The sequence below is a fragment of the Dermacentor albipictus genome, chromosome 4 (assembly GCF_038994185.2).
Source record: "Dermacentor albipictus isolate Rhodes 1998 colony chromosome 4, USDA_Dalb.pri_finalv2, whole genome shotgun sequence".
In the NCBI taxonomy this organism is placed as follows: Eukaryota; Metazoa; Arthropoda; class Arachnida; order Ixodida; family Ixodidae; genus Dermacentor; species Dermacentor albipictus.
Window position 1 is genome coordinate 16,529,928 of NC_091824.1, and position 20,494 is coordinate 16,550,421.

The 20,494-nt window shown below is 44.1% G+C and overlaps 1 protein-coding gene across 3 annotated transcripts in view; it reads left to right on the plus strand.

The window, feature by feature from the left end:
• The window catches only part of Fas2 (fasciclin 2), a 192,804-nt gene that overhangs the window by 113,536 nt on the left and 58,774 nt on the right, over window positions 1-20,494 (plus strand). For all 3 annotated transcript variants that reach the window (XM_065450683.2, XM_065450697.2, XM_065450689.2), the window contains exons 6-8: window positions 2,685-2,747; window positions 3,982-4,078; window positions 12,913-13,052. In XM_065450683.2, coding sequence (XP_065306755.1) covers window positions 2,685-2,747; window positions 3,982-4,078; window positions 12,913-13,052 — 300 coding nt within the window. The remainder of the gene's footprint in view (window positions 1-2,684; window positions 2,748-3,981; window positions 4,079-12,912; window positions 13,053-20,494) is intronic.

A 20,494-nucleotide genomic window follows, 5' to 3' on the forward strand; every position in this document is an offset into this window, starting at 1 on the left:
GGCCAACCCATCGCCCCGTTCCAAAGGGGACGCTCATAACATCCATTCATCCAGCCAGCGATGCTTAGCTTTGAGTAATAGCCACGACTCTCAAAGGTTGTGCTTTTTGGTACTGTGAGCGCCGATAAATGTCATGGCCACCGTGTTATTGGCATTACCTGGTGCCGCTTCTCAGCAGAAGACCTCGTAGATAAAGAGCATAGCCTCCAAGATGTAACACGAAAAAAAGTAAAGAAAAAAGCGAAGTTTCGCCTGAAAGGCGAAGCATCAATTGCGATAGCAAATGAGAAGGCAGCCGTATTAATTAAGGATAGTAACTGTTGTCGGCCACATCCACTTGTAAAAAATCGCATGATAAATAAAATAGTAAGTATGGTGTCAGCGCTCACAGCAAACACGAACACATCACAGTCGATGACTGCGGACACTCGCTGTCAAAACGCTGGCATAAGGAAACGTGCCAATAGCAGCGACCGAATCGACAGTCATGCTGTCAATCGCGTCAGCGCAAAGTGAGCGCCGAGAACACGCAGCATGCACAAAGCTACGAGGCACTGGCGCAATTGGACTGACCCCAACGCAGATCGCTCTCAAGATACGACCACGCGCAGCTGCCACATGCGCAGTTGCAGCCAGAGGGAACCAGCCCCCCGGCCCCCTAGGTGCCAGGCAACGTTGGGCGCTTTGCACGCGAGTGAAGATGGTGCGCTTCCTCTTCGCATTCATCCCTTTCGCGTTGGCGAAATAGAGCTGCGTTCGTCGGCTCCCCTCGCACGCTTTCATTCGCACATACGGCGTAGGGTGCGTGGCGACATTATTGCCCTTGAACTTTAACGGAAACTCACGGTGACGCCGACGCCTGTGCCGATGGCAGAAATGTGCTTCGAGTGTCCGTATAACTGCTCTCGCAATAACTAAACAAATAAAAAACACGCTGTGCCGCGCCTGCATTTTTATCTTTGAAGGTCTTGAGAGAGCGAGAGAATCGATCTGCTACAGACAGCTGCAGATAGAAAGAGCAAAGCTGCGCAGCGACAGTTGTCGCCAACGTGCTCCCGCACACTAGCATTCTCCCCATCCATGATGGCACGAAGTTGGAATTGTCGGTGGTGGTGCAGATTCCGGTGTGAAGTCGTGGGATGAGTTGCATATTGTTTTCAATACATTGTTTGACGGACTGCGGTGGCTATTTCGAATGATCCAAAATTTCGAATTAACGAGTTGGGAATCAATGAGCTTTTACTGTAATGAAAGTTTGGGTTTACAAATATCTATGGGTGTTGGCTGGGATCGAATCAAATTAACCTGAGTCGATTAGAATGTCTTGAGGTGCTGGTTGGTTCATTCTAATGACTGATTGCTAAATTTGCAATATTAGGGAAATAGGACACCACACAAGACGAGGCATACAGAAAGAAGGAGTGCAGACTACCAACTGGTTTATTGCAGTGTCGGGTGTTAATGTTTTGCACATTTAGCACTCGGTCATTAACCTGAATCCCGTTAAAGGATTTCTAATAGGACTTCATATTGGACTAGGTGAAATTTCTAACAAGAAAAGTGGCACAAAGAAAGGAAAGGGAACAGATGAAGTAAACATACAGTAAAATTAAAATGGACTTTCTTAGGGCACATACTTGACATGGTAAGTTCAAACACACAGCGCACAAGAAGAGCAAGACAAACAGGACAAGTGCTACTTTCAACTGTTTTCATGACGACATTATGGAATAAAACAGTTGAGAGTAGCATTTGTTTCCAGTTCATTTTTGTTTTTTTGGTGTGCATGTTTGCATTCACTTACTATGTCATCAAGTAAGAGACACAAAGTTATTTCCAGTTCTCTTCATTATCTTCCTGTTTGTGACAGTGTTCTCATTGTAAATCCCGAATGTTCCTGGCAGCAATAGCATTTCATGGCTCGGAAAGTAAACGGGATCACATTGACAGCATGGCTAAATTAAAAAGCATGATTGCGAGGCAAGTTGCACATGCTCACATCTTGCAGATAATGTTGCCTTTTGTCTTCACAGTGATACAAAGAGGTGGTTGTATTCACAGACAATCACTTTCAGCGATGCTATCCATTTTGCATGACTTACTGCTCAACCAGCCAGTCCGCTCATCCGGTCCAATAAGTGCGAACTGAAAGTGACATTGCCGAAACTGATCGTTCAAGAGTACGTCAAGTGGTTTAGAGTTTCTGCATGGTAGAAAACTTGCACATGCCAGTGGTGCTATAATTTCGTTGAATGCAGTTGGGTGCAAGGTTAAAGAAAAATCCAGGCAATTACTAGAAGGCTTTTTAAGAGCTCCCAGTTGAGTTGGCTTATAGCTTGCCCACTTTTTGTCATTATTTTGTAAGTGAAAAGAAGGTAATTGAGGTTGAATGATCTGCATAAAGATTGTTTGTATATTGGCTTTCTTTGGTTATGAAACGTCTGATCTTCTGGCATCTGTTTATCACCTATGTTAGTATACTGCTGCAGTTTCCCATCTTGCTCAGTGTATTGCGCATTTCCTGATGGGTTGCCCAATGTGGCAGTGGTTTTGATCATTAATGCATTCTACATATTGTAGCATTTAAACAGATATCACTGTTTGTTTCAATTTCTATATAGATGTGTGACGTCTTGGTCATGTGTACTGTACAAACAGACCTTCTCCTGCAATTATTGTTTCAGGCCAACCGCAACCTGAGTACAGTGAATGGATTTCAAGTGGATTCAAAGGCCGGCCTTCTTCAGGTATCAATTTCAATCTCCCGTCCTCTCTCTTTTTCGTGTGTGTGCATAATTTGAACCTATGCAGCTAGCAATAAGCTCTGACATATAGAATGTTGCACCAGGTACACAGCACATCTGATTAAGCCACCGATTTAAATAGGAGAGCAGTACTGAGTCCTAGAATCCCTAATATTTTTTTCAGTTTGTTACAAGCTGTATTCATCATCATCATCATCAGCCCGGTTACGCGCACTGCAGGGCAAAGGCCTCTCCCATACTTCTCCAACAACCCCGGTCATGTACTAATTGTGGCCATGCCGTGCCTGCAAACTTCTTAATCTCATCTGCCCACCTAACTTTCTGCCGCCCCCTGCTACGCTTCACTTCCCTTGCAATCCAGTCCACAACCCTAAATGACCATCGGTTATCTTCCCTCCTCATTACATGTCCTGCCCATGCCCATTTCTTTTTCTCGATTTCAACTAAGATGTCATTAGCTCACGTTTGTTCCCTCACCCAATCTGCTCTTTTCTTATCCTTTAACGTTACACTTATCATTCTTCTTTCCATAGCTCGTTGCGTCGTCCTCAATTTAAGTAGAACCCTTTTCGTAAGCCTCCAGGTTTCTGCCGCACAGGTGAGTACTGGTAAGACGCAGGCTGTATAGAAACGGGGCAAAGACAGTTTTATCTGTAGTTCCTAAAACTGTCGGTTTGTTTTCCTTGAACACAGCTCTCGGACATTTCAAAAATTTCTTTCTTTGTTTGTTGTCTGTACATATCCTCCTTGCAACGCTAGGCCCTTTAATTTCAATGTAGTTGTAATGCCATTTTTGTGAATTTTCACTGTATCAGTGAAAATTCACATATTTTAATGTAATGAAGGACTTATGGCCATTAACCTTCGACGGTGGCTTAGTGGCTGACATTGTGCTGCTGAGAATGAGGCCACGGGTTGGATCACATCTGCGGCCGTTTCATTTCGTTGGGGCGAGCATGCAAAAAACGCTCCTGTACGGTGGACATTAAAGAACCCGAAGTGGTCAAAATTCATCCTGAGCACCCCGCTACAATTGCGGGAGCGCCTATAATTGTGGGTACATGTCATATACCCACATTTGTTGTATCGGAATTTCACTATATGTAGCATCAGTACTTTTTCTTCTGCGCTGTCGCATTTCCCATGTGTACAGCTCCTGCGCACAGTGTGCTGAAAGGTATGCAGCTGTGGAGTGACCGCGGGACTTGCATTGCAGGTGACAAGTGTGAGGAGGGAGGACGAAGGAACCTACCGCTGCCAAGCTTTGAACCCAGCTGGCACAGACTCCCGCGAGATAGCTGTTGCCATCATCGGTAAGCAGGCCTCACATACTGCAGGAGAAGTGCCTTAGGGAGGTGATTGCTTCTATGGTTCGGTGGCTGTGGTGTCGTGCTGCAGAAATGTGAAGTCACAGGCTCAGTTTACTGGTACATTTAGGTTCTTGGTGGTCAGAATAATTGATTTCATTGTCCTATTTCTTGGTCCTGTCATTTGGTGCTGCTGCTATGTCGCCTATGACAGTGCTGCACCAACTGACCTGCACTTCTGCACTTTTATGACAACATAATGCTCGTTTCTTTTTTAAAAAATCTTCATTTGTTTCAGACTTTTTTGAAGAATTGTCTGTGAGAAATAGCATTGTTCCACCCTCCTAGGTGCATTTCTGAAGAGGCAGAAATGGCCCGTATGAGAAATCGCAATGTCAGCGTAGCTAATCAAAATGACTCGTTAAATTCTTAATTATTTGCTTTAGGGCACACAGTATTATGGCTAAATTGAAATACTTTAGTGTTCTTGTTAATAGTTTTGTTTCCCAAATGCATGCACCAAGCAGTTCAGGATGATCTTAACTGTAATGTAAATGCACTTTTTAACAGATTTTCAGGACAGCTACAGTTGGCTTCCGTTAACTCATTAATTCAAGATTGAATTATCTGGCAAGATGCCAACCAAACAAGATGCCAAAAGGGCAGCTTGTTACACTCCTGTAGCATGCGAAGGTGAAAGCCTGCTGGCACACTTGGTAATGCTCCGTCTTGCATTCTCGCGTTGCTGCTTTCACAGTTCGCTTTCTTCAGCTCCTTTTCAGCGCTTAGCTGCGGCTTCGCGCACTCGTTTAGCAAGGTCATACTCATGCCAGCGACGTTTCTCTTTGACTTTACATTGCATCCTCTCAGCAGGGAATTGAAACTTATACTTTTCTATGTATTGTGTGGGTGATTTCAGTGAATGCATGCACTGTTCGCTTCATATTGCTGAGCACTTGTAGCCTCACCCTTACAGGGGTGCGAGCCATTGAGAAGGTCACATGGTTGTTTTTTTTTTCATACCACTTGACTGGACGCCATGTTTCTGTACATTGTATGCATGATTGCAATGAATGTATGCTCTGTATGCTTTGCTTTAATGAGTGCTTGTACCCTCTGCATTACAAGAAGGTTGAACAACAGTACTTTTTGCTTGCTTAGGTAGGGTATGACCCATTGCTGATGATTGCTTAGTTTTGTACCAGCGGACCGGACAATGCATTATTTTCAAGTTTATTGAGGGCATGAGCCACCTAAGGCTTCCACCCTAAATGTCACGATTGCATAATCACGAATGCATGATGGCAGCTTGATTACAATGTAGTGACAAAGGCACCCTGTCCCATCCTCTTCTCTTGTGTGTGTCCGTTTATTTGGCATCCTTATGTTTTATGATGAACAGCCACCAACTAGCCCAACAGGAAGTGCTCATTAATAATGACAAAGGATTGATGTTGATGGATCGATTAAAGCGGTTTGACGAGGACGACTGCATTATGACAATGGGATGGCATTACTGAAGTGATTACAATGGTAAAATGACAGCGTAGTGACGACGGCACTACGAGAGTTGGATGTCAAAGTTAAATTGACAAGGATGGAACAAATGCATGGCAGTGCAATGACAGTATGACATTAAATGCATGATGGCGACTATGACAACAAGACAAGGATGATGATGATGGCATAAGAACGGTATGAGGACAACGGGATGACAATGAGCATACGATGGCAATAGCATCACGACAACTGTTTCTTGAAGCCTGTGTAACAACAATGGCATGACGACGGCATGTCACGAGTTAGATGGCAACGATGGAACGATGGGGACGGCATTATGACAAATGCATGTCTACTATGACAACAATAGTGTGACGGTGATGGTGTGACTAAAGCCCCTCCATACACGTTTCCGCCGACCAGGTTAAGTACCGCCAACCTACCCTTGAAGCGGTATGAGCCTTGGAATAGAAGATGAAGAAGCGCAGGAGTCTGGGTTCAGGAGAAGAGAAGAAGGAAGTGAGAATAAAACGTAGACAAGATGGACGCCAGTTCCACAGCAATGCTTTACGTTTACTGTGTCCTTTAAGTAGGAACGCTACATTATTTTGGCGCAGCCGACAGCGAACTCCAACATGTGGGTGAGATTTTTCCTTGAGGAGACCTCCGCGGACAAGATCATCTTTTCGAGATACCAAGCTGAAGATGAACCAGCGGTGGAACTACCTCGCGAACTCAACTCGGCAGAACTCATGAACCTGGTTTTAGAGAAGGCTTCCATGGACCCTGATGAACTACGTCGGAAGGGTGCTGTGAACGTGAACTTGCCTCTGGTGATCTTCGACGAATTAGTTCTTCAACCGATGCGTCGGAAGGACTCTGGATCACAGCCGTCGACGGAAGAGGTGAGCCTCGTTTTGAAAGCACTTCGGCTACAACAAGAACAGATTTCGCAACAAAACCAGCTGGTGACATCGCTTATAAGCTCTTTAAACGCTGAGAAGCCAGTGACTAAATTTGTAGAACCTGATGCATTCGACGGCATGTCATCAAGTCCAGAAGGTTGGCTTGAATTCTATGAATATGCCGCTGGAAAGAACAACTGGCACTCTAATGAGGACAAGATTACTAACATGCGTAGTTACTTAAGCGGTGTTGCACGGAAGTGGTATGATTTGCACATTATTGAAGAGGCTGGCAACTCTTGGAATCAGTGGAAAGAAAAATTCTTGACGACATTCCGAAGCAACCCAGTGCAAAGGTGGGACGCCGCGCTTAATTTCAAATTCAAGCAAGGCTCCCTCGTAGAGTATTTCTTTGACAAATGCCGCCTTTTAAAGCTGGCCGAGCCTATGCTTCCTCCGTCTGCCGTAGTAGCACTAATAATGCACGGACTGCACGCGCAAGTCCTGAAGCAAGTGCAACTACGGTCACCTAAAACTATGGACGGGCTCCTGGAGTGCCTTCACGACATATCATTTACTTCAGAAGAAAATATAAACGCTAGCTCAAGCGGTCACTTCACACGGTCCGGCACGGATTGGTCAAGCCGTAATCAGCGAGAACCGCGCCGCCTTGCAGGCGGCACAGAGAGCTTGGGTTGGCGCGCTCCCAGAGGTCGGGTGCATAACATCGACAGCGACCCTGTTCCCCTACTTTCGGACGCTGAAGAGGCTCCAACGACAAAAAACTGATAAACAAGGGTGATCAGTCCGACCCGATGACCACAACTGAGACTGTTTATTTAACTTGCTCTAGCCTACTTCACATCCCTGTGAAAGTGGGAAACAGACACATGATGGCTTTGGTTGACAGCGGTGCTTCTGTGTCTATAATAAATGCCAAGCTGGTAGATGCAAGTCACCTGCATAGTGGAAGAGTACTACGGGTGCAAGGCTACGATGGAAAAGTGACAATGCATAATCAGTGGACCTCAGTAAACATAGAGTTCCAAGGTCATGAAATAGCGAGTGAAGTACTGGTGATTGAGGGGGTGACGTATGACTTTCTGCTATCCAGACCAGATATAAAGAAACTAAAAATCAACGTATACTGGGACGATGCGGTTTTAGTGGAAGGACTATCAAGGCAAGAGACACAGCCGGATAGAAAGGATAACCTGCGAGTTGTCAATTGCGCGGAGGATATTGCAACGACCTATCCTGAACTAGTATGCATAGGAAGCTATCCACCGGCGATGACGTCACACAAGGTGCCTTTCGAACTCACCGACAAGACCGTCATCCGAAAATCACCTTACAACATGTCAAGAGAGCGCAAGGTATGGTTGAAGAAGGAATTGCAGGAGATGCTAGACGCCAATATAATCCGGCCTTCGGTGTCACCCTTCGCCTCTCCCATAACTATTGCGCCGAAAGAAGATGGAACTTTCAGACTGTGCACAGATTACAGGGTTCTCAACCGACAGACAGAACTTATACCATTTCCCATGCCGAAGATAGACACGATTATAGATGAGACAGGTGGTTGCCGATGTTTTTCACGTATTGACTTGTGCAAAGGTTTCTGGCAGATCCCGCTAACCGAAGAAACAAAAATGTACACTGCTTTTATCACGCCCTTCGACCTGTACGAGTATAACCGGCTTCCTTTCGGCTGGAAAAACTCACCAGCATGGTTCCAGAAGATTATGAACGAAGTCCTGAAGCCTTTCCTAGGTGTCTTTTGTAACGTGTACATAGACGATATTATCGTCTTCTCCAAAACAGAGACGGAGCATCAGGCACACCTGTCCCAGGTATTAAATGCCTTGAGCTTGGCACACCTCAAGGTTAATTTTAAGAAAAGTGCGTTCTTTCAAAGAAAAGTGGTGTTTCTTGGAAGAGTCTTTGATGGGACTACCAAAAGCACGAAACAAGAGTCCGTCGAGAGGATATACCAACTGGTAAAACCATATGACGTACACTCATTGCGTGTATTTTTGGGATTAGCAGGACATTTCAGGCCCTTCATAAAAGACTTTGCTATCAAAACAAGATGCCTCATGCGCCTAACACAGAAAGAAGTTCCATTTGAGTGGAATGAGGAATGTGAGAGAGTCTACCGTGATCTGGTGCACAGAATATCTGCTGACCCTATTCTACGCATACCAGATTTCACTTTACCCTTTGAACTGAATACCGACGCCTCACACTATGGGACAGGTGCAGTCTTGTACCAGAAATGTCCAGAAGCATCCGGCCGAGAAAAGCGACACGTAGTAGGTTACTACAGCTACACCCTCAAGCCACCTGAAGTCAACTACACCACTACTGAAAAGGAAGCTCTTGCAGTCCTCAAAGCAATTCAGTACTTCCGTACGTACCTAGAAGGTGCGAAGTTTACTTTGTTCACCGATCACCAAGCCCTCACTCATCTCTTGAATATGACCCAACCTAAGGGACGTATCGCCAGATGGGTGAACTATTTGCAGCAGTTCGATTTCACCATCTCCCACAGACCTGGACCCCTTTTGACTGATGCAGATGCATTGTCTAGACTGATGATACAGGCCAACAACGAACAATCGGCAGAAATCAATGAAATTAAATTGTGGGAAGGCACTGAACAATTGATTTTTAGGGAAGGTCGCTATCAAGTCCCGCCAACGCTGGTTTCCAGGGTGCTTTATTTGTACCACGATAGCCCAGAATCTGGAGGACACGACGGATTTTGGCGCACCTACAACAAGCTAGTCAAGAGATTTACGTGGCCTCACATGAAAGACGACGTCAATCGGTACGTTCGTTCATGCCACATTTGTCAAATCAACAAAGTGAAATATAAGCAGCCTACGGACGCCATGATAATACCTTGCCACTCAAACGTGCCTTTTGAAGTTATACACCTGGATCTCGCCGAGCTAAATAAGAAACGAGAAGGAGTCCGAAAAACGCAAGCTTTTCATCTGGCCATAGATGAATGCACCAGGATGGTCGCGGCACGGGCAGGAAAAGAAGATGCGAATAGTGTCATCGCCCTTCTCGAACGGGATATGTTTAGGACAACCAAGACAATTGTATGTGACAACGGTCCAGCGTTCAAGAGCGAAAAGCTAGCAAGATGGGCTCGAGACCATAATATATCAATCCAGTTCTGTGCGCCATACCATCCCGCAGCGAATGGGCTTGCCGAGCGTGCTATACGAGATGTTAAACAATACATCAGGATGTACGATAGTTTCCCTGGTGGTTGGAAATGCTCTTTAGAAGCAGCTGTAAGACATCACAATCGCTCCTACACCAGCGGCTTGGGATGCAGCCCGCAATTCGCTTCTTCAGGAGAAACCCCTATTCTTCAGGCGGACCGTGAACTTGGGCTGTTAGAAAATCTCCAGATCGTCGAGGAAAGGAGTAAGAGAATCCAATGCCAAATTTTATGGTCCTTACTCTGTGACAAAGACGGCCACTCAGAAAGGAATATTGAAGACTGTGTGGTACATTGGCGAACGTGGCTCAGTTGAATGTGCTTCGATTGGAAACGTTTTCAAGTATTACCCCAGGAGGGGTTAGCAAAAGAAACCTGGAAGGGTGAAGCGGTATGAGCCTTGGAATAGAAGATGAAGAAGCGCAGGAGTCTGGGTTCAGGAGAAGAGAAGAAGGAAGTGAGAATAAAACGTAGACAAGATGGACGCCATGTTTCTGTACATTGTATGCATGATTGCAATGAATGTATGCTCTGTATGCTTTGCTTTAATGAGTGCTTGTACCCTCTGCATTACAAGAAGGTTGAACAACAGTACTTTTTGCTTGCTTAGGTAGGGTATGACCCATTGCTGATGATTGCTTAGTTTTGTACCAGCGGACCGGACAATGCATTATTTTCAAGTTTATTGAGGGCATGAGCCACCTAAGGCTTCCACCCTAAATGTCACGATTGCATAATCACGAATGCATGATGGCAGCTTGATTACAATGTAGTGACAAAGGCACCCTGTCCCGTCCTCTTCTCTTGTGTGTGTCCGTTTATTTGGCATCCTTATGTTTTATGATGAACAGCCACCAACTAGCCCAACAGGAAGTGCTCATTAATAATGACAAAGGATTGATGTTGATGGATCGATTAAAGCGGTTTGACGAGGACGACTGCATTATGACAATGGGATGGCATTACTGAAGTGATTACAATGGTAAAATGACAGCGTAGTGACGACGGCACTACGAGAGTTGGATGTCAAAGTTAAATTGACAAGGATGGAACAAATGCATGGCAGTGCAATGACAGTATGACATTAAATGCATGATGGCGACTATGACAACAAGACAAGGATGATGATGATGGCATAAGAACGGTATGAGGACAACGGGATGACAATGAGCATACGATGGCAATAGCATCACGACAACTGTTTCTTGAAGCCTGTGTAACAACAATGGCATGACGACGGCATGTCACGAGTTAGATGGCAACGATGGAACGATGGGGACGGCATTATGACAAATGCATGTCTACTATGACAACAATAGTGTGACGGTGATGGTGTGACTAAAGCCCCTCCATACACGTTTCCGCCGACCAGGTTAAGTACCGCCAACCTACCCTCATCCTCAATGCTCCTCTCCCACTCACACCCTTAGCTTCCGGCGTCAAGCGGAACTTACGTAGCTGCAGCTTCCTGTTCCGAATGGAAGTGATGATGTTTTTTTTTTTAAGCGTTGTTTACTTTCGCGTCGATGGAGAAGCTTTAATTGCACCAGCTGTGGTTTAAACTGTGAATGCGATACAGGCACTTGTGTGCCGATTGGTCAAGTTCTAATTATCTGGAGAAGTCCAGTTTTTCTGATCAAGATGAAAGCTTGGTCCCATAGAAATGCATTTGCACCGGCTGGGACCTCCAGTCAGGATTGAATTAACTGAAAAATTGAATTAACCAGTCGCATTAATGGAATTTTACTATACCTCGAAAGTGGATTTCTGCTAAACAGGCAGAATGCTACTACTGCTTGGCTTCAATTTCTCATTTGTAACATGTACCTTAAAGTGAGTAAATATAAAACTGAGTGAATCCTTTTAATTAGCCACCTCTACTTTGTGGTGTGCCATGCAAGTAACACCTGCCTGTTCAGGTAATTCCTTTGAACATGGCAAATTGTTATGTATGCTCCACGCAATAAAAAAAAATTGTTCAAGCTAAAAACACTCTGTATGAGAGGACGCTCTAGCTCGGGGCCAACTCCATTGCTGCCTATTCAGATAGATGTAAGCCGGAGAAATGCTTTTATGAGACAACAGCTGGACCGATTTGAATAAAATGTGCTGCTCATTAAAAAGGTAAATTCTAGTGACTGCAGGAAGCAAAATTTTGATTTTGTCACTTTTTACAACAGATTGCTGAAAGTTGAAAATAAAATAGAAGCACTAACTTTACAAAGTTCAACTCTGCACCAAAAACACATCACAGTTCTGCAAACTGCATTGGTGAAAGTGTTTCAAGCAAACAAATTTTACATAAATATTTACAGCTTAGGTGAATTTGTTACATTTACAAGGGTTTTGCAAAAGTACTACTCGCGTATTAATGGTATTTGGCAGAGCGGGACGCAACACACCGATCTTGTCCGCCTTAGATGTGTTATGTGCAGTTTAGAACATTGCAATATCTTTTTCATTGCCAAGTTAGAGTTATAATTGTGACAGTTTTATATTCTAAATTTTGGAAATTTCAGTATTATTTATTGAAAGATTGATAGCCTAAATAAAAAAAAAATCGGTTTCCTACAGTCCCTAGAATTTGACTTTTGCTTTTAAATGTGACAAATCTCATCAAATTTGGGGATATGGTTGTTGGAAAAAATTATCTCTCAATTCTCATGTATTTGGTAAGGCTTCCTCTTCATGTTTTAGCCCTCCACTAAGCTGCTTTTCATAAGTCTATCGCGTCGCGATTTTAAACCACATGAGTCAATTAATCAGTCAACCGATAGCAACTGATTCAGCGCTTGCTTTCCCTTTCCGATTCTCTTTAGGGTCCAGTGAGATCATATTTTAGCCTATTCATTCTGACTCCCATCTGTGCCTGTGTACCTTGTTTGACTGTGGGCACCTTACTGCATTAAGAGAGAAAGAAGTTTAATGACACGAAATGCCGAGAGGTCGGCCTGAGGTATATTCCTCTAGCCAGCTACTCGGCATTGGGGTAAGGGGAAGAGGGAAAGAAAGAGGTAAGAAAGAGGTGCATGATGGGTGACGATGACGATAGAAGGAAGATGTAGAACATATGGCAAGCAATTTGGCATGCTCAAAGTCTGCAATCCAGGCCCGTAATTTTTAAAAAGTTCAGTAATGCCTTAATCCTTCATTGGCATGCATGGTGTAACAAGTTCTTTTCTATCCAATTTCAGTGAAGCCTAGAATTACGGAATTCCAGAATGCGACAGTGTCGGTCGGAGAAGAGGTGAAACTTGAATGCCGTGCGCATGGAAAGCCCATACCGGACATGAAGATCCGTCGGGACGGAAACACTCACTTCCTTCTGGACCAGGTAAGCATTAACATTGTAATCCCCATTTAAGTGAATATGCTAATTAATATTGCTGCTAACTGCACAAGTTAGCATTCCTTGGCTCAATATAAGGTCTTCATTGTGTAGCTGTCAGTGTCTGTCGAAACTAGAATAACATTTTCACTGATTCACATAGTGATCTTCTGTTGCCATTGCTAGCAGCGTACTTAGGACTAGTTTCTTTGTGCAGCTTGGAAGATGGATTTACTGCCACTCATTCTATTGGGCTGAGCAGGGTAGACGGTTTAAAAAGATCCTTGCAAGGGAATGCACATTCTTTTGCTTGATAACCCTGCAGTTATTGTTGTCATGTGGAAATCGTTACCTGTCTGTGGACTGTAAAAAGGCTGGCATTGACGTTTATACCATACTACTACATGTACTAGCTGCATCAAAGAAGCTAGCATATCAGCTGTAACGTGCTGTTGCAAGATATGCATGCTGTAGGCGCCGACAACAGGGAGGGCTCAGTGGCCCGAGCCCGGAGTTTTCCGGTGGGGGCTGAGCCCCCCCTTCCCCCTGGGCAGTGCAGAACACCCCTCGCCCCCCCCCCCCCCACACACAACTGAAGTGCCGTTACCAGAGCTTTGCCACCCACATCGTTTGAAGTTTCTTTTGACTTTCCTTGACCTTTTCACTTAAAATTTTACTGGGGCTAATAGCTTACTGCATCATTGTTGACATGGATGTGCACACCTTTTAATTCATACTTTTGCTTTATTTCTGCAAACGCTGACAATAGTAGGGCTCGCGCAATAGAAGCATTAGCTGTGGCTGCCTCATCCATATTTTCTCACTTCAACATTGTTTTAAATATCCACTGTAAACAGCGTGCACGCGTACAATATATTTAAATGTATACATAGGACAAAGTTTATTATATTTTTAACGAGATGGAGGTAGCCAATTAAAAATTATTTCTACAGGTATGGATAGCCTATGCCTAGAGAATGAATATGTTGGTGTATGTTCCCCACGCTTAAAATTGTTTTGCGTGCTTGTTGACCTATATGTTGACCTATGTAAAAAAGGACCTATAGACTTCAGTGACCCCTTTCGGCAGAAAGTTTTATTAATGGCATGTGAAATGCACGTGAATGTTGTGTCTCAGTATCATTTCCCTTTCCGATAAACATTGGTAATGACTCATGAAAAAAAAAAAAACTTCTAATAATTTACAACATTTATAAGGGATGGAAACATCATCAGTTGCATGCAAAGGCCATAAATATATACAGGGCGTCCCAGTTAACTATCATGCACCAAGATTTTAAAAAAGAGCAATGCGTTGCTCGAACAAAACCTAGTGCGTATTGTTCACAGTACTGTGGAGTAGCTACCAATCAATCTTTCGTTACTGAGGTTTATTTAGGTAATTGTAATTAATTATCTAACTCGAGATGTACTATCCTAATTATCAAAGTGTCAATGAGGTACTTGAAGGCACAGCCAAGAGATATACCCAACTGCAGTTTCTTCAGCGACATCCTAATTGCGCGCTAATTTTTTTTCCGACTGATAAATAAACCCCGCGAAATATGGGGGACACTACGTGACTGTGCTTCCACCCGAACTATAAAGCAGTGCCCTCGAAAGGACTCCCTCTGAGTTATACAGAACGAAAAAAAAAAAAGAAAAACATGGCGAGCGAACTAGTGCCTTATCTGCCACGTCCTAACTCAAGTAACATGTGGCGTTTGGTGTTAGTTAGAGACAAGACGTGATAGCTGTTGTCTTAGCGTAGATGAAGTGCACGGATGCGTTCCTTTTTTTTTTTTCCACAAAATCTATCATCACAAAAGCAAATTGACAATGTCAGTGAAAAGGTTTAAAGATGTGTTTTGTTTCGTCCCAGTCGCCATGCGTTTCTCTAATGAGCGGAAGGTAAACATGACTCTTGCCTTGGGATCTGCAAATGGCAAGAGGAAGGCAGCAAATATATATATCAGTCATGGAAGTGCAGTTGTAGACCAAACGCATCAACTATCAGAAATTATGAAAACCTCAGAAAAACCAGCAGCTTCAAGAAACAGCAGCAGAGGACTCAATTTTTGTGTTTTAGCCTACGCACGAATGTTCTAGCATTTATGGAATCAAACCCTCATGCTAGCATGCGGCATGTGGCCGTCCAGGTACAAATTTCCAAGTTGTCAGTTTGGAGGATTCTAAGTGACGTTCTTTCACCCCTACCACCTTAACCAGCACCAATGCTTGGACAATAGAGACCCATAGAATCGTCTAGATTTCTCGAATTGGGTCCTCACAAGAGCCAATGAGTCACCGGACTTTTTGAGCAACATCAAGTGCATAGATGAAGCCCATTTTTGCAGAAACACCCAGGTAGATTTGCATAATGCACACTATTGGAGTGAGTACGATGCACACTGGGTAAAGCGCAATCGGCACCAGCACCAGTGGTCGTTCAATGCCTGATGCGGAATTTACGCCAGTGCTATAATCAGGCCCATCTTGTTTGATGACACACTGACTGGACAGTGTTACGTGGACAAAATCCTTGAAGCAGTGGTGGATGAGTTTCTCAGCGAAGTCCCGCTGTCTTGTGTTCCACTTCTGTGGTATCGGCAAGATGGGACGCCAACACACAGCAGCAACCGAGCACGAAACTGGCTGGATGCAATTTTTCGTGCGCAATAGATTGGAAGGGACGAGCCTTGTAAATTGGCCGGCTAGGTCACCTGACTTCTCTCTACTCGATTTCTTTCTTTAGCGTTATGTGAAAGATCATGCTTAGATGATCGAGACGGACATCAGATTAGTTCAAGGCATCGATAATGGATGTCTGCCGTAAAATTCTGGCGTCGGTCATCAAAAAAACCGCTGAAAATGTGATAAAACGGACACAGTACTGCGTAGCTGCAAAAGGAGACCTATTCGAATACGTCCTCAAGGCTGGTGTTCAATGGAGCTTATGAATTCATAGATAATAAGGGCATCAATGAAATCTGACGGTTTTCTTTCTTTCTTTCCTGTGCTCTTTTTTTTTTTTTTCCCCAGACATCCTGATTGCCAATTTGGCTCATTTAGAAGTGGTATATTTACTTTCTTGAATGCATTGGTTCTGCTTTTTCTCTTCACGTTTGTCGCTTCCCGGTCTGTTTATTTCGCTTTTGTTTTTTGACATGAACCTCTTTTCGCAGCACGTATACACTTTCATAAAAAATAAAACGGTAACATTCATTTGGCTTTCGTCTGAAGCAAGTTTCTGACGCTAAATATAGCTATGCGCGTACTCTTCCGATGCGGTGCAAGCAATGCCGGTGTTTTGAAACATTCTATGCCTATTACATTGCTTTTCGCATTTCTTGTGTGGTTGAAGCGGTGCTTCGGCCACGTTATCAATTGACTTTTGTTATAAATGCGATCAGTCGGCCTTGTGAGACGAATAATCAGTGCAACTAGAAATGAGAGGAAGGAATGGCTGTGAAGCCGCAAAACCTGCTGTTGGTGCTCCTTCTGTACGATTATCAAGGTGATGCGCTGTCTCTTTGGGTTTGCAACAGGCACTTTATTTATTTATTTATTTATTTATTTACTTATTTATTGAGTACCTGCATCGCCTTGGAAGGCATTAGAGCAGGGAGGTACATGCATATCTACATCAATTGACACTTATTTCAACACACAAAGCGTGGTAAAACTTTTCATTACATTGTATACCAACAATATTTGATGGCAGAGCATTCCACTCCCTCGTGGTCCTACAAAAAAATTCATAACGCAAGGTGTCACCTTTAAAAGGAAATTCAAGGAGTTCCAAGGCATGATCTCTTCTACATGAGATACCGTATTTACTCGCATAATGATCGCACTTTTTTGTCAGAACAACTGACACAAAATCAGGGGTGCGATCATTACACGGGTTAAATTTCCCGCGAAAAGAAAAAATGTTTTTTTGTCCCGTGTTTGCTGCGGGACACCAAAATTAAAATGGCGGCCAGGCGAAGCAAGCCAAACGCGCCGAACACGATTTTTTCCCCTTCTCGTGAGTACATTACGTGCATTGAAACAGTTTCTTCCGTATCAGTAATGAATAATATCGTTAATATCAGCAAGTTTGCGGCAATAACATAGCCATGTCCACTTTGAGGGGACAGAAACAGATGGGCGCGCTTAGCTGCCAGGGACGTAGAAACACATGGCCGGCATGCTGCGGAAACTGCGGCATGCGTCTTCACTACTATCCTAATACGTCATGTTTCCGCTAAGGGTGGGTGAATATCTTAGCTGTCTTACAAGCGTCGGCGTATGAATAGGGTACACTTTTAACATATCAATGTAAACGTGGCTACTATCATTGCCGCTTGCGATTTGTTGCGTGCCCACGAGTGCAGATGAGAAGAACCGAAAGGCGCCTTTTCTGTTGTTGTTGACCACAACCATTATAAAGCATACACATAATAAAGGCAAGTTTGGTTGTAGCTTTCATTTAGTCATGAAAGTGCGGAAAGTGATGAAAGTAATGAAATGAGGCATCTACTTAAGAATGTTTGGTGCGTGTAGGCCGCTTGGTTTATCTTGGAAGAGTTGTTCGTATAGCATTCGACAGATGGTAAGCGTGATCAATTTTAGCTAGACTTGGCACATGACATATCGCTGTGGCAAGTTCGGGGTGCAATCATTACATGGGAAATAACAAAAATCGAATTTTGACGACAAAGTTCAGGGGTGCGATCATTACGCGAGTGCGATCATTATGCAAGTAAATACGGTATGCGATGGTAATGTAATATATTTGTTCCTGTCAATGCCTGTTTTAGAATTGTAAACACTGAAAAAAATTTGAGTCCGAGCCCCTTTCTTCTGTCCTTTAGATCTTGCCAATGAAGTCTGCGCTTGCCATCGGTAATACTGAGGTTTTTGTCATAATTTCGCAGAATGAATCGAACCGCCCTTTTAATCGGCTTATTAGAGGGCGCTGTTTTATCATATGGGTGGGAGTACACTCACGTGGTATTTTTATACTCCACGAGATTTCTTGGCCAATCGGAAAAAATTGTACGCAGTTAGTACGTCACTCAAAACACCTCATTTGGATGTCATTTTGGGGTGCCTACAAATTTCTCACTGACACTTAGAAAATTAAGACAGTACTTCTTGAGTTAGATAATTAATTGCAATTACTGAATTAAATCTCAATAATGAAAGAATTACTGGCGGGTACTCCACTGTCCTGGAAACATTATGCACTAGGTTTTCTTCGAGTGATGCAACTGCTTGCTCCTTTTTTAATTCTTGGTGCATAATTGGGGAACACTGTATAATTCACTCAGCAACTGAAATGGGGCCAAGCCAGGTTCACTCATAATCAGAATCAACAGTAGACTCACAAAAAAAAAAGAGAGAGGGAGAGAGAGAGACTGCAGCTTCACCGCAAAGGTCTTGTATATACACATATAATGCCGTCACTTCAGCGCCCAATTCTTCGAGGTCACACGAATTTCTTCAAGTGGAATGTGTGTATATATATATATGGGATTAGAAAGATGGTCCCCCCCCAGAAAAATGAAAACTCTCCGCCTATGATGCATGCGCACTTTTTGAAAGACTTTGTGCTCTTGTCGACGTGCCGTAGCTGAGAGAATTGCCTGGCATTGCTGTGACAGTGTGATAGAAACCAAATCACGAGTGGTGGGAAAAGTTCAAGGACAGTAGAAACTTAATTGCTGTACAGATAGTACAATCAAGCCCGGTTATATCGAACTCACAAAAAACACCAATCAGTTCGACATAGGGCATAATTCGGTATAAGCCTGCTGGAGAATTGGACATCATAAAACCACATACCATTTATAAGAGCACTTTATTGATGAAACTAGCTTAGTTTCATACAAAATAGTCCTGTATCTTCTACTTGGGCAACTTTGCTGCCTGCGAAAGCAGGCACTTCTCCACATTGTATGAAGAGGGGGAGCAGCTGAGGCCACAACTTTCCACATTCGCACAGAAGTGCCGGACTAGTGCGAGTGCACCGATCACATCAGAGGATATGGGTGAAGGGTCGTCGTTGCTTTCCTCATTGTGCCCGCTATCACTTGTGCTCGGTACGAAGTAGTCTTCGTTTCCGGGCTCTCCCGTGGTTGTGGCACCATCATCCGCACTCACAAACTCATCGACCGTTGATCCATAAACAGCTTCCGGGAATTCTGACAGCTCGTTCCTTACTTTGGCAACACCAGCAATGGCTTTAGTCACACTCATCAGAGTTTTTAGTCATCACCGGGCACGCGGAAGTCTTGCTGTCTGAAGCAGCTTCGGATGAACCACTTGTACACGGCCACCTCAATGTCTTATATACAGCCGTGCGTATGCGTCAGGCGCCACGGGCACCGGGTCGCGAGTTTGTTCGCTTTAGCCCTAATCTTCCGCTTATTCTTCAAGATTGTGCTGACAGTGCTCTTCGGAATCTTGAATGATGTTCTCACTGCAGTAGACTCTATTTATGGTGTCGAGCTTCATGACGAAAGACAAATTCTGCCACTTTTGCGCTAGCCATCACAGCAACACTGCGGGAGAAGGCCCACAAGGCGTAAGCACAACGATGGATGAGAGCAGCGAGACAACTCGCACTTGCACAACAAGGCAGAAGAGCCTCTGATTGGCTGTCTCGGCAAGCGCTACGGACAGGCCAGAATCATTTTTTGCAGGGGCATGTCGACAGCTTGCCCAATGCAGCATGGTCACGGGAAGGATAGCGGGTGGATGAAGCTGCGCCACCGTGCTTAATAACCTTTGGGATGTGTTGGCAGGTTTCCCTGCCCCTACGAGGGAAGCCAACTTCTGGGGGCACTTTTGTGCCACTTGGCGTTCAGTATATCGGGAGTTGCTGCTATTTTTGTTTAGTGTAACTGTAATTTTTGCTATATATACTCATTGTAACTGTACTGTTTTCCGGCATTGTTTGATATACACAGTAATTTGATATAAACAAGTTCGATATAGTCACATTCGACTAAAACTAGGGTTCTCTCAAGCTGCCTTTGTGCGTAAGGCTTAGGCGGTACGAAGACTGCAGAAACATGACAACACACTGTTGAATAACCCACTGCGGTGGCTTAATGGCTCTGGTGTTGTGCTGCTAAGCACGAGGTCGCGGGATTGAAGCCCGACCATGGGGGCCACATTTTGATGGTAGTGAAATGCAAGAACACCTGTGGTCCCATGCATCGGGGGCACCTTAAAAAACCCGAGGTGGTCAAAATTATTCCAGTGTCCCCCACTACTGCGTGCCTCATAAGCGTATCGTGGTTTTGGCACGTAAAGCCCTTGAATTTATTTTAAAACTGTTAAATAAGAAGCACAACGTTTATTGCTCCAGTGGATTTGCTTGGAAGCAGGCTAGTTAGGACCAGGACTTTTGTTGGGGTCAATCGTGTGGTGAACAAAGGCAGAGCACGACAAAG